The 15,211-nt window shown below is 35.5% G+C and overlaps 1 protein-coding gene across 1 annotated transcript; it reads right to left on the bottom strand.

The window, feature by feature from the left end:
* Positions 1–1,582: 1,582 nt before the first annotated feature.
* On the bottom strand, positions 1,583–4,988 carry LOC137400903 (homeobox protein Hox-B7-A-like). The gene is made up of 3 exons (XM_068087570.1): positions 4,911–4,988; positions 3,305–3,777; positions 1,583–2,743 (listed from the first exon to the last, which is right to left on the bottom strand). The coding sequence occupies exons 1-3, from the start codon at positions 4,934–4,936 to the stop codon at positions 2,457–2,459; spliced, it is 786 nt and encodes a 261-aa protein (XP_067943671.1). The 5' UTR covers positions 4,937–4,988; the 3' UTR covers positions 1,583–2,456.
* Positions 4,989–15,211: the final 10,223 nt, after the last annotated feature.

Genomic DNA, 15,211 nt, shown 5'->3' with positions numbered 1-15,211 from the left:
CATCTCCGCTGAGTTGAAATTATTTGTTAAAATCAATAGACCAATAGGAATAGAGGTTGTTTTTTAAAGATGACACATATCTCACCTGCTAGTACCATAATGTGACTTTTCCAAGTGAATGTAATCTGGCTTACTAATAATTAATTTTTAGAGGAAACTGGCTATAGCTAACATTGTTTTGTTAATATCTTCAGCTGTATAGTGGTACATTTTATGACATTACTGAAAGTTTATGAACAGTATTTATATCAACAGTGTTTACACTCTAATGTAAACAGGAGATTTGTACACCGCATGTACTAAGAGGCTTGACTTCATAAATACAAGATAAATTTTAAAAAACTTTTTTTGAAAAGATTATTTTTTGGTCAGGTTAGTTTTTCTGTATATATTTACATTTTGCCAAGTGGCAAATTTACTAAACAACTTATCGATAGCAGGTATATCTGCAGATGCTTTACTAAAGAGAAATGATGGATTTACGTCAAAGTGTGATCACAAGAAACTTATTATTTAATTTGATTGTGAAAACTTTTAATTTTCTTGTCTGATTGTCTTTGGTAATCTCCTTCATAGACTCCTTCGGTAAGTGTAAAAAAGAGCCTGTGTTATACTGCATCGTCATAAAAAGTATGAAATTGGTAAGTAGATGTATACAGTGTCCACGAACCAGGTCTAAATGTCTGACCGAATGCTGCCATATTTGCAAATTGAATAATTGAAATATATTTGTCTTCCAAGCTCTGGTCATCTTACTCTACTTTTCTAAATATCCCACAGACTTAAACGGAGCTTAAAGTTGCGGTGGTACTTGATCGCACTGCAGCGCTTAATCACTGAGGTACAAGCTAGCATGCACGTGTCTTTCTGAGCACCTGTACCTGCATGCCACTCTGTCAACAAGGCCATCAATCTTAATAAATATATTGCCCTACAGCGGTTTTATTAGTTACTTCACGTTTTACCAAGTAAAGAGTTTGAGATATTTCCTGAGCATTTACTATTTTTTAAATTTCTTGTCTGATATGATTCAGGGAACCACCAAGCCATCGATGCTAACAGCTATCACACCAAAAGTATCTCCGAGTTGCGATGATGAAATGACGGTTTTTACGGTCATATTCTTGAAAGGCACAGCTATGATGATATATATAAACATATATCGCACTGTTAAGTGAAAACATAATATGGACATACCAGGTTTTGGCAGTTTATCATGTTTTGGCAATTAACAGATACAAGGCAGTCTGCTTGTAGAACTTTTAGAACTGTATCTTGCTCAACTAGTAATTATTGTTGCTGTAAACTAAAAAAGACACTGCAAAACAGAGAATGTGTGAGCTACTTAAAATGCATTAGATTGCTTGAACAAAGTAGCATATATGACACAAAGGTCAAGGTCGATACTAATTTGACTGGAGTTACATATAAGAATCGACCACTCATTCTAAGATTACATATATTTACACTTCAGGCATGTTTTGTTATTTTTCATCTCTATTCACAGTGAGACTTACGCCTATAACTTCTGCTTTCGTAAGTTACATCATCTTAGATGGACATAGATAGAGGCAAGCATAAATCACCACTTGTACTGACAAGTCTGTATGCGTCATTACCTGTCTAATTACCAACATTCTCAAACATCTGAGGTAAAAATAACACATTAAAATAAAAAACTTTAGGTAACACGAATAAATAATAAGAACTAGTTTAATATATTGAATGAGATGTTTATTCGAACAGCAGACGCTGCCCTTACTACTTTACAAAATATACAAAGTGTGTGCTTTTATCACAAACCAGCGGATAACAAAAACAATTGAGGCTTGGCAGAGTAAAAAATAGGAGAACATTGATAGCAAAAATAATTTGCATTTGAGGTGCAGTCAGCTAGGGCTTGTCCTCTAATAATATTGCACATGGTAAGAGATTCTATTTGCTGGGCTGAACATGAAGTTTGACTAAATGAGATCTACTTTAGTAACACATACCAACTCTACTCCGACTAAAGCATCAAAAAACTAAAAAAAAGCCTATCTCAGAAAAAATACACTATTATGACTAAAATTGATTGAAAAAGTTTTTTAGCTTAGCCGCAGCGTGAAACAAAGTAATTAATAATGAATAGAAATAATTATGATAAGAAAGAGGTTGTTGACCTTGTTAGCCAGTCGCCCGCATTGAGCAATGTGTGGAGACATCCTGTACCTGACCCGACAGTTTCTTAAACTTTCGTCGATTTTAATAATTTTGAGCTTTTCAAAATTTGATTGAGTCGGCCGTGGAAGATAATTCTCCAGTGTGATAGCTTGTAGGTCGAATGCTGTCAGTGAGAACAGCAAAGGCCAATAAATAATGGTTTGCAGCTCAACACAGCTCTTAGAGAGTTGGGCTAAGGCCTAGGCCTATGAGCTGAGGTAATGTCAATTCAGGGAGGGCCTATCCTCCCCTCGTCAATCCATGCTACCCGACTGTGGGCTGTTAGGCTCGGATTTGTTTGGTAAATCTAGTTTTTGGTTTGGGCCAGTCAATTTTGGTATATTGTTTTCCTTCTTCCATTTCATTCGTCGATTTTGAAACCAAATCTTTATTTGTCTCTCAGTTAGCCCGAGTGTGTGAGCGATTTCTATCCGACGCCGTCTCGTCAGATATCGGTTATAGTGAAATTCCTTCTCGAGTTCTAAAGTCTGGTAGCGTGTGTATGTCTGCCTGGTACGCTTCTGTTCATAGCCAGTCAAGTCTGGAACAAAACAGATATATTAGTATTACATACATTATCTTTACTGTTATTGGTGTAATAATGATGTATGTAGTATGCTATATATAATTTATTAATAAATAAATTTGACAGAATAGTGTGGTAATTAGTTTGGCATATTGATAACCGTTAGTTCTAACGCTATTTCTTAAAAATATTAATAATATATTAATCCACTGTTAACGAAATTGCATTAATGTCTCCTTGTGTCCGTGGTAAGCAAATATAATTTTAATAAAATAATATTGACATATGACCATATATATACAGATTATGATGGCGTTTCACCTTCTTGTGATTAAAAGCACAGTTTCTAGCATTCTGATTTGCTCATTTATTTAATCAATATTTTACAGAGAGCAAAAAATTGTGTACTTAAGGTACATGGAGCATGGATCACATGGTTGCGGCTGATATAACACCTAATCTCTCAAATGAGGTCAGTTGTCTGCAAGCTAAAGCCTTGAGCTAGAAATAAAAATATTTCAAGCTGCTAGTTGTTATACGACAATAAAACAGTTCCATATCTCGTCTACAACTTACCACTTATGTTTGAACGCATCCAAGGATATATCGGCACACCGGCCGGGTTTGTGTTGGACATGACCGCTTGTGAAGGGTAGGCTCCTGGAGGGATTGCTCTTGTTGTCTGTTGATGTACAGGTGGATGGAGTCTTTCCTGAGGAGAGTATGGATTGGGACAACTCCCATTGCTACTAGTACTATACGACCGCATAAACGCCTCTGTTGTACTGAGATTTTCTGCTTCGTAACCAGGTTTTGGGATGTCTAGACGGTCATAAATTGGAAATCTTGGAAACATGCCGGCGACATGAGCTTGAGCAACGATACCAGCATTTTCTCCGTTAGGCAACGAGGCCACGCTGTAGGGAAGCGCATCTCCGGCCCTCGGCGGCGAGGAGTACTTGCCAGGCTCCGAGTTATAGTAGTGATTTGACATATCAAGAGCAGACGTTTTGCTATAGTCTGAGGGTAAGGTTGTAGGTAGAGGCATGCTACAACATATATGTTATTTATCTACATGCTGGCTGTTTCTAAAGTAACAATATCATCTTTAATATAATGACAGCAAATAGTCCAAAAATGAATAGCTGATCTTGAGCCAAAATGCAAGAAAAATAGATCAAAGTTGACCTAAAAGGAATGATGGGTACACCCACACATTTCAGCCTGGTGCAGAGGCTCTTCGCAGCAGTACTGATTCAGAGGAATAATTCTCTGTACCAGAATTATCAAGTAATTAGCTAATAAGACCTAGGTCTGTTAATCCGCTAAGATTAAATGGATCACCAAATGCAACCAACAGAGAGGCTTTGATGGTGGTGAAAACTAATCACCTTACCGAGGGCAACATCGGCAATCAAGGAATTCCTACGGCTTATATCTATAGGGTAAGCGAGTCCCAGGGTGCGAGCTGAGCGCCAGAGAACCGCGAGACACCGTATATGTTACTTAAACTACTCATTTATAAACTGATTTTATCTTTCATCAAATGAAAAAAGATGAACCTGCATCCCTACTTTAACTAAACACATCAGTTACTAAATGTAGGAAATCTAGTGAGTGATTTGAGGTGTTCCATGTATGTAGATTGATAGCGCAGGAAGACACAGCAAGATACAGCAAGGCGCGGTAGCCATAGTCTGTCTCATTAGATCCTATGATCAAATGAGTGATTGATGAGATCACTTCGAGTAGTGACTAGCGAAAGAAAATTATTGTTGTCAGATAAGCTGGCTTGAAAACTGGAATAATTCATTTGAAGCCATATTATAATCATATTTAAATTTATGTAAACTGTTACATTGTACGAGTCGTTTCATTTTGGGCTAATTTGGCTGTAACAGGAAATATTTGCATAGTTTTGAATTAGTGGTTTGCAAATAATTTGGTGGTCATAAAACAAAGGCCAGTAATAGCCTACTTTCCAACAACGAGTTCATCGCAATGCTATGGAAATGCTTGCAACTCTTTCCTGACTACCGCTAGGTTTAAGTTCCTCTGATAAATAATGTATTTATTAGCGTATCTCTCGCTGCAATTAGGGGAGTCATTTCTATAGCGTACAAAAAGCAATACTTGCTACCGCAGCTAAAAAACACTTTTAAAAAGTGAGCTATGTACTTACCTATAATATGCCGCTGTAGAAGTCATCCTTGCGTTTCAAAGATCTACAGGCATTTGCCACCTTTGCCCTTCTGCTCACACATATACCAATCTAACCAAAACTCAGAGGGTTGCTCTAGCTGGGCTCTCATTGGCTACTTACGCTCTCCTTGATACGCTCATCTGCCTTCTCTCAAGTGATCTAGCAGACTCAGAATGCATGGTTGGTCCTCGCATGGCAATTCTTTCCTTGTTCAGGGAAGGAGAGCGAGAAAGAGGGGTGAGCCTGACAGATAATGACATGCTTTTGATGAGGCTATCGAATAACCTGTAATTACAATTTTGTTAGCACCAGTCGACAGGCTAGTCCCATCTATCCCAATTATTAACCAGAGGTCACCAGTATCTTGACTTACTATTTTTGCCATGTGATGACCGTACCAAGTGTCATAACAAATAATACTATTTCCTACTAGGCATGTTCTCACCATAAATTGTGACCTTGTCTTTTTGAGTTTTTTTGTTTAACTTCCATTAAAGTAAGACAGTCAGTTGTGATTAGTATAATGACTGGCAACAACCCGTGTTAACATACTTCCTTTTAATGTTAACATACCTACATTTAATATTAGCTTTGCTGCATCTGCTGTTAACATAGCTATGTTTACTATTAACATAGCTATGTTTACTATTAACATAGCTATGTTTACTGTTAACATAGCTATGTTTACTGTTAACATAGCTATGTTTACTGTTAACATAGCTATGTTTACTGTTAACATAGCTATGTTTACTGTTAACATAGCTATGTTTACTGTTAACATAGCTATGTTTACTGTTAACATAGCTATGTTTACTATTAACATAGCTATGTTTACTGTTAACATAGCTAAATTTGTTGCTAACATACTGATGATTATTGTTAACATACTTATATCTACAGCTAACATAACTATATCTGCTGTTAGCTTACTTCTACTATATTAACATATATTTCTCCAATGTTAATATATGGGTGTCTACTATTAACATATCTATATCTACTGTTAGTATACCTATAACTACTGTTAACACACCTCTTTAGCAGGGTACTGCGTTGAATAACACGTTACTCATTGAATTTAGCTGAACGGATGCTTATAGGCTTTCCTTGGTTTAATCTCTGAAACAATGCTAGGCCTAAATTCATAAATAAAAACATAAAACAGGCTGAAGAAAATAAAGCAGAAGTAATTTAAAATAATTTATTAAATAAATTCCTTGGTATAGCATATTGTTTCCTCGCCATAGATTGCACAAATCTACTCATATATTACAAGCTTATTGCTTGTGGTGAGCTACCACCAGCAACATCCTAAAAATCACTCTCTGACTGCCTGCTGCTCCACCAACTCCTTTATTTATATTATGTTCTCTTCGGTTGCGCTTGATGCCTTTTACAGTCTTGCATTTGAAAATTATATTCTTTACTTTTAGTTTAGATTTATATAATCTTTTGTTATATATATATATTATATAGTATGAAGTTTATTAAAAAATACAGGTTAAAATCATTACTACTATTTGTTTCATGCAATCGCGTTGCAATCTTCAGGCAGAAACCTGAAGATTCTACCTGAAGATTGCAACACGATTGCATGAAACTAATAGTAGTAATGATTTTAACCTGTAGTTTTTAATAAACTTCATACACAGCTCTAATTGACTCGATTATTGAGCACTTTACTTTACAGCGTAAACCACATATACTATATACTATATATTATATATATATATATAATCTTTTGTAACGCAGTACATTTCTCAAAGGCTAGTCTAATTATCTGGTTAACACAATGATTTTGGGTATTAGGCCTACTTTACACATGAAAGTATAAGCTTGCTGATAACACATTATAGATTTGGAGCTCAGCTGTGGTATTTTCACAATTATTATTTTACAAACTGTTGCCCAGGTGCTATTCCTTTACCTTATATGTAACGAAATGATTACTAGATTTTTACCGAGCTATAAATTAGAATCACAACTAGGAGCAGTATACGGTGCGCCGCCGTCTCAACGCTGCGTCAAACCATTCTATTAAGGTACAACTCCTGTCTGTCCAACCTTAGTCGAGGTCATATAAGATCCTTGTAGTTATATGTCGTAACAATGTAATCGTAACGTAAACAGAGAGCTTTAGGTATGGCAGCGAAGTGTAACCTCCCGCTAAAGTGGACAAAAAACTAAACAACACTCGCTGAGTGAAGTCATTAACATTCTTGAGTATGGGGCATATGATATTCCTAAACAAGTAGAAAATGATGTCTTGTGGCGTGGTCATGTCAAAGGTCAAAGGTCATAAGTCACAATAAGTTGAAGAAAATTCTGCTTTAGTTTTGAAAGATTCATAAGCTGATGAGAATCAAGTAATCCCACAATCCGACAGTTATTTTTCGTTATCTGAAATAATATGGTGGTTCTTTCTCACCTAGTTCTCCCAAATAAAAGTATTTAGAATTGGGTATCCAATGGTGTTACACTTTATATACAGTAGTGCGTCAATATGTGATATTGTTGGACAAATAGCAACGTGAGTTGAAAATTTAATTTTTCTGTGTCCAAAGAATGTTTTAGATGCTTTCGCGTGGATGAATTCCTCTCTTTTTCTGATTAGAGGTCGCAGGTGCAGAAGTGCTCGTTCCATCTAGCCAACCATATACTTAGTGGTTAGGAATAGCTCACAAGGATGCATTAGGGGTGACGGCTGTCATATTGCTTCAGTTATGTAACGGTAAGTTTAATCTCGCTACTGAAACATTTTTTGGTACAATTTATGAGCACTTTTATCTCCAAAACTGCGTGAAGTGAGTTACATCTTGTAACCATAATTAATTGCGTTCGCTATGAGTAAATACGTGATCACTAGCTTCTCCTTTTACCACAGCTATTAGCACATGATCAACGCTTGTCTTCTTGCGAACTTTGCAGCTCAAGGAAATACTGCTACATGAACAGGCTCTGCTGCCTCTGTCTCTGCAGTTTCTACAACAGTCCACAGATCCTTTTTAGCCACAACTCACTTCTTTTGCACCATCTGACCTGCTGAGTTTAGTCTTGGCAGCCCGCTGACTCTGGTTAAATGATTTTATCACGTAACTTTGAGTCTTGCTTTTATCAGGTCTTTGTGCACTGACCTTATCGGCAGTGTGTACATAGACCCTGTGGTTAGTACACCCGGGCTCTCAATGTCTTTTGGTACAAATCTGTTTTTTCCTTTTTATCATTTTATAATTACTGACTGAAGACATGGCCAGATCTATACAAATACACTGTCGCTTCAACTCTCATGCAGAGAGAGTTGTGGCTCGGGTAAGTTCTTTATTGCTGGAGAGGTGTGTTGGCATTTTAATTAGCGAGAGAGTACTCTTTGGCCCAGTCTCCACTCTTTCTCCTTGAGAATGCCATACAAAGAAAACAAATTTTTGGTACGAACCGTTTTCCACAAGCTGAAGGCACTGACTCTCAGCGGGTACTGTGTGAGCCAGCTGTACAGTGCAGGAGAACAGCATCATCAATTCCGGAACATTCTTAGTACTATGAGTCCAATAGGCTCTCTCGTCATTTCCCTCTATTTCAAGTTTGCTACACACAAAATCATACTAAATGGTAGATTTCAATAAAGGTAAATATTGCTTTAAAGATGGCTGCAGGATGTAGAGCTAGGATTTTTGGTTGTATACAGTGAAGCAAGTAAAAAATATGCCACCGCAAAGCATGCGGAACTTGGGTTAATTTATGCGAAATATAACAAATGCCCTGTCAAAAAGACCGCTTTGAACCTCTCTGCACCTAGTTCTCGCTTCTGTGAAGAAGTTTGTGACTTCATGAGAATCTTTTTGTGGCTTCTTTTTAGAAACCAGTTAGATGTAATTCTATGCCTAGTTTCTGTTATTGAATTTGAATAGCTCCCTATGCCACCCACTCCATTAAGCAACCCAGGTTATAGGATCTGGTGTTAATAACTTACACGTAACAGATATGCATCTTATCTGCCACATTTGTGGCAACAGCTACCGTGGATTTAAAAAAAAATTTTGAATTGCGAGAGAACTTGCTCTCTGTCATGGATGACCTGACACTCTAGTGTTTATACCTTGTTTGCTCTGATTAATTTTAATGTTCTCAGTAAAAGCGTTTTCGCTAAAGGAAAAGATGGCCTCGCGTGATAATGTCTTTATAGTCAGTATGGCATTGATATTATTACACACGGTGATGATGAATGGAAGTGATGCAGACACAATGGTGGCATAAGAATGCATTAGTGACATAACGTCTTCTTATTTACCGTTTAGACACAACCCGCGCCCACATTAAAACCATTCATCTCGTGGTAGCAGATTATTTCTATTACCAAAGCTTAGAGTCATCATTGACGGTTCAGTCATCTGGCTGAGCCCAAGTGAGGACCCATGCCATTGCCTTCTCTATGTGGATTATCCAGCTTGTCTTCCGGCCCATTCACGCTAACAACTGACTAGTTCTGACATTTGTCAAAGTCCGCTGTCGCCTCATCCATTATCTTTAACAATACTAAGAAGGTCGGTTTTCCTACCAGATTTTTAGTGTAAATCTTTTGGGGCAGTTACAGTTAAATGCCATTAAAACAGCGTTTATTAGGAAAGGAAGTATTTTAATAATCATTACATTAACAACTGTGTGATATACTGTGCATATTGTTTGCAAAATATTCTTATTATTTTTGTATAAACTTAATACAAAGAATTTTTTTCTTAAGAATTAAACATTTGGTTGAACAGTAACAAAGCTAGTGAATATCACTTCCAATTTGAGATAATTTTTGGGCAAATATTCTGTTATATAATTATTCTTTAACAAATAAAGAAAGAACACACTCATATGTCTCATACAGATTATACATTTATTCATGATTCACAATTGTTAGCAAGAGAAATTAACAATTACAAAGAACTGTAGACAAAAGCTTATGTTTTGATTCATTTAGTTTTTAAAAGTTCAAGAGCAGCCATTTTAATTTCTGCATAAGAACTAAATAATTATTCAAGTGTTTTATTGTTTTGATTTGCGTAAGTAAATGAAATAAATAAAAATAAGTTAACAAAAATTTTTAATTTGACAGAATTGAATATATAGAAATAAGTGAGACGAAGAGGTCTCTCATAGATATATTTTAACAAGACAGTTTATAGAAGTATCTATGAAGTTATCTATTAAATCAAAATTGCGCCTATTTATATAAAAACTCCTTATATATATTCTTTAGACTTCAGCTAAAGAATTTTTGTTAGGTATATAATATGTTCTCTAAAAATTTTACTGTATTTAAAAAACTTCTTTCTTTACCAAGATTTCTGCATACTCTTTGACAATCAGTTTGTGTAACAATGGAGCATATTTCTGGAGGTAGAAAAAAGTTAGCAAAAAAACCTTGAGAAATGCTTGGATTGTCCTATTAGCAGCGAAGAAGGCTTTACCACCACTTATGAACACTCATGAGACTTCTGTATGCGTTTGTATGCTGTGAGACAGCCAGAATAAGTGAAAAATTACCTTATTAAAAGCGCGTTCAGCCAAAGGGCAGAGCAGCAGGTGACAATAGAATACAAACTGGTCGATAGGTTATTAATCATATTTTAGAGGTGATCCCTTCCGACTTTGAATTTTAAGTTACTCGTACCTCTTTGAATATTCTGTTGCAAGAATCATCCTTGCATGCCAGAGGCCCTAGGTGACTAGGATAGATGACAGCCTTTATGTAACAAAAACTGGCTGACTTTAAATGAAATCATTAAGAAAAACTACAGAGTCGGAAAGTCCAAGATGTGCTAAATATTATATATTTATATATAATAACTTAATATTGCATATAATAACACAATATTATATATAGCAACACGACATTATATGTATTTAATAATGCAATATTTCATAGTAACATGACATTATACATAGTACCATGATATTATATATAATAGCGTGATATTATATAAAATAATATTATATTATATATAATAACACAAATAATCCAAAATCCATTTCTATAATCTTTGCTGACAAAACTTCTGCAGTGGAGACAAAACATCAGATGAGAGGAGTAAACTCTCTGAAGTTGCTAGTTTAGCAATCTGGATATAGCCTATTTGCTTTCAGAATATGTTATGTAGAGTATAGCAGTAATTATTATTAATATTATTGTGGCGCGTTAATGAAGACAGCTGTTACAATGTTAGTAAAACAAGAGATTTTTCCCGACTTATATTCAGAATGAAATAATGTCAATGAGATTTTATTATGAACCTAAATGTTAAAACCTATGTCTACCCTTGTGTGTAACTTTAGTCAAGTGATGTCATTACTAAATGTACAGCTAGTAGGGCCTATAGCGTTTTTAACCGCTGATATTTGGTAAAAAATTTTCATCGTTCGCTTTTTGTGGGATGCTGTGTATAAACTAGCTGCTTTTAATAATGCTGACACTAGCCGTATATATCAGCCAATAAAATCATGCAATAAAGACCATTTTTAATTTTTTTTGTTTCTAAAAAGGGTTTTTCCTTTCTATTTTTAATTTACATTTTATAAACATTTGTCACCGGCAAAGTTAGCCATGTTACACAAGCGATGAAAAGCTTTCAAACAGTACCAACACATTAGACCTAGTACTGATGACATAATTTGTTATTAGCTGCATTAGAGCCTGACTCTATTCTCTTTTAACGACCTCGGTCTATCATGCATCGATGCCTAATCAGTTCTTGGTCTCCTGCCATGGTTAGTTAACAGCGTGTTCATGCTATTTATTCTAGTGCTCACCACTTTTTGAAAACAAATCGGTTCTCAGGCAGTTGATTCTGTTCCTATTTGGATCATCGTAAAGAAAGTATGCTGAACAAAAACTTAATTGACTATTTTGTAACTAAAATATTTAAATTTACTTTATTGTTGCTGCCATCGGCTGCTGATAGGGAGTGGGGACGCACGATCATCTTCACACCTCTTCTTGTCATGTCGCCGTACTACCAAATTTGTACCCGTTTTCGGCTAGTCTGCGTTTTTCGCTTTGTTTGTTAAGTCCATCTTTTACCAGCTACAAAATCCTAAAAGTGCTAAATGCTTTTTTTTCAATCCATGTCCAACGTTCAATCTCAAAGCCGTGTCTAGTATATTGAGCCAAGTACTATCAGCAAGGCCACAAGGAACTAAAGTGCGGTGATGTGCGAAATGAAGGATATGCAATGGAATTTAGTGTGCTACAAGCTGTTGGACTCTTGGTGCCAGGTTCTCCACCAGTCAATAAGAATTGATTGCAGTGAGCTGTATCAGATACATCAGGCCAAGTCTTGGTAGACGTTGAACACTAACAATTCTGCTAAAATGAGATGATGCAGACTAAACAGCTAATAAGTAACACTTAGACTAACTAGTTGTAGAGGCAGCGCTGCCTGTAGTTTAAGATTGACTCACTCTAGAGCTGCCTCTGCTGTATTCTGTTCAATCAATTATTGACACTTTTCAAAATTAGTCAGAATGACTCTAGTACCAAATTTTGATCACAAGAATCTGTGGCACAAATGAGCATATATTTTTCAGATTTTTGTAGATTCATGAAATCCTAAAGTTACATTTCTATGTATTTTTGTTACCGACTCCAGCAGAAAAAACCGATAGCTTAAATTAGTGTAAATCATATTTACTCATTAACTTTTCAATATAAGAAATAACACTGTTTCCTGCAAAGACTGTCGAGTCCGAACCATTGAACAGAACATTTTTTTTATCACCATGAAACTTGCCCTTGTACTAGCACTATCACGGATCCGTTATCGCCTTCCGAATAACAAAACTGGCTGAATATATTGTAAAGTTTGCATGTGAAGTGATTATATCTGAATTTCATAAACATAAAAAAGTGAAACAACGGATTTCTGCCATATCGGCAGCATCTATAACTTCTGAAAATGGTCGTTTTGAAATGGTAAAAACAGGTACAAATTTACTATAATTGTCAGGAAGTTTTTAGGTATATGTGAAATGGCTGTGTGCTCTTGCGCTTCCGTCACTCTATCAGTGAGACACACAAACAGACGCAAGCAACAATCATCTAATGACAAGCAGAAGCTCCTGCGCTATAAAGTTGTTAAAATGTTATTATGCATTATTATTAATTGCGCTGAACAGCAAACTATGTTTTTTGCTATTACAACATATTTTCTGGCATTACCCAGTGTTTTATTTGTCTTTGTTTGGCCTAAAAATCAACACGGTAAAAGATTCAGCGATGCTAATAGGATTGATAGCATGTAATTACATTATTTTTTGCTATTCGTTATCATGAAATGACTCCTTATATGCATGGCTAGTGTTCCTAGTAAGAGGTGTGTTCAGGCAAGAGAGCTGTATACTTGACTGACTACAATTTTCTTAAATTTTAATCTTTATATTATTTTGCAAATAGTGCATATTTAAATAACACTCGGAAGTAATATTTTTTGCAACGTTAAAATACTTAATCTGTTTGTGTAGATATATTTAGACATAGCAAAAAGTTAGGAGCAGTGTGCTATGTTCTTCCGGTTTGATCATTTTATCATGATGAATGCATAAGAGACATTCAAAATGGAGATACACAGGCTAAACAGAGATGTACACAAGCTAAACAGAGCTACACAGGCTAAACAAAGATATACAAGATAAACAGAGGTACACAGGCTATACAAAAACGTGCAGGCTAAACTGAAATATACCTGGAATATTTTGTAGTCTTTATCTATATTTAATTTTAAACCTGTGCATTGTTATTTTTATAGTTTGATCTATATTTTTACACATATGTTTATCTAGTTTTATTTTCAATACATAAACATGAAGCGTGTAAACAATAATATATAGCCTAATTATAATACAAAGGACAAATGAAATATTATATACACCTTTGATTTAAGACTAATAAGATTAAACAGGACTTATAGCAATCGCTTATCTGGTCCGCAAATTAAAAGAAAACAATACTATAAAGAATTTATATGCGCCAAGGAGGCTGCATACTGACTGGTGGGCTAATCACGGCATTCTAATGTTCTCTTTGCGCAGCCTTTGCCAGAATTGCCTATTATGGCTCTACAATCAGCACCTTAGAGCTTTTTTACCAAATGTTAATCTATCGCCCGGGTGCGTAAGTGGGTACTAAATAATTTCTCTAGCATTTATGGGAGTGATTAGTGGGGGGAGCGAGCCTCGTCTCACTTACATTCAATTCATCAATCAACACACTGTTTTACATTTTCAAAGCCAATTAAACATCAGTAGATGCAGAAGTCAAAAGTGATAAACGGCTACAGATGAAATGCATTTTTAAAAGTTAGTGTTATAATTAATGCCATCGGTATGGTTGTCATGGTAACAGAGGGTTGCGTATTTAATGAATTGCTGTCAAGTCTAAGCTGTCTCAAGGTAATATCTATCAAAAGCTGTCTGTAGGTAATATCTCTAGAAACTGTCTCTAGGTAATATCTATGGAAACTGCCTATAGGTAATATCTATGGAAACTGCCTGTAGGTAATATCTATGGAAAACCGTCTCTAGGTAATATTTATGGAAAGCTGTCTCTAGGTAATATCAATAGAAACTGCCTGCAGGTAATATCTATGGAAAGCTGTCAGTAGGTAATATCTATGAGAGCTGTTTGATAGGTTGAGATGTTGACAATAAATTAACATAAACATATGAAAAAGTATCGGCTCACGGTAAACTAAAGTTATTTGATATGAATGAGAATTTTGTTGCAAAATTAAAAGTTATCTCCTCTTTTCTTGGAAAACAAAATTTGCATTAAGTAGCTTCAGTTATGACTTCTCAAACTTTATTGTTTTTTAATTTTGTTGTGCTATTCCAAATCTTCAGTACAATATGAGCTGTGTTCATTTATCTCTTGGAAGCTATCATTGGATGTTGGTAAAGTTCGTTTGTCTCTCGGAAGCCATCATTGGATGTGGGTAAAAAAAATTGCATCAATACAGGATTTGAACTCTTGACAGTCAGCTTGGTTGACTGACGCTTCAGCACCAATAAACCACCTTACTATACTTTGGAATAATCAAGCATATAGTTATTACACCTGATAATCTCTCACGGCACACTAGACTGTCAGAGTGCTAGTAGTAATAAAAAAGAAAGTAAACATTGAAGATGCAATAAAACATAACTTGGTCATGGTTAGCATTTAAGATAGGTGAGAGTCTCAGATCATCTGTGATACGTGAGAGTCTCAGATCATCTGTGATAGGTGATAGTCTCAGATCATC

The sequence above is a fragment of the Watersipora subatra genome, chromosome 1 (assembly GCF_963576615.1).
Source record: "Watersipora subatra chromosome 1, tzWatSuba1.1, whole genome shotgun sequence".
Taxonomy (NCBI): Eukaryota; Metazoa; Bryozoa; class Gymnolaemata; order Cheilostomatida; family Watersiporidae; genus Watersipora; species Watersipora subatra.
This window is presented reverse-complemented; position numbering and strand designations above follow the sequence as displayed.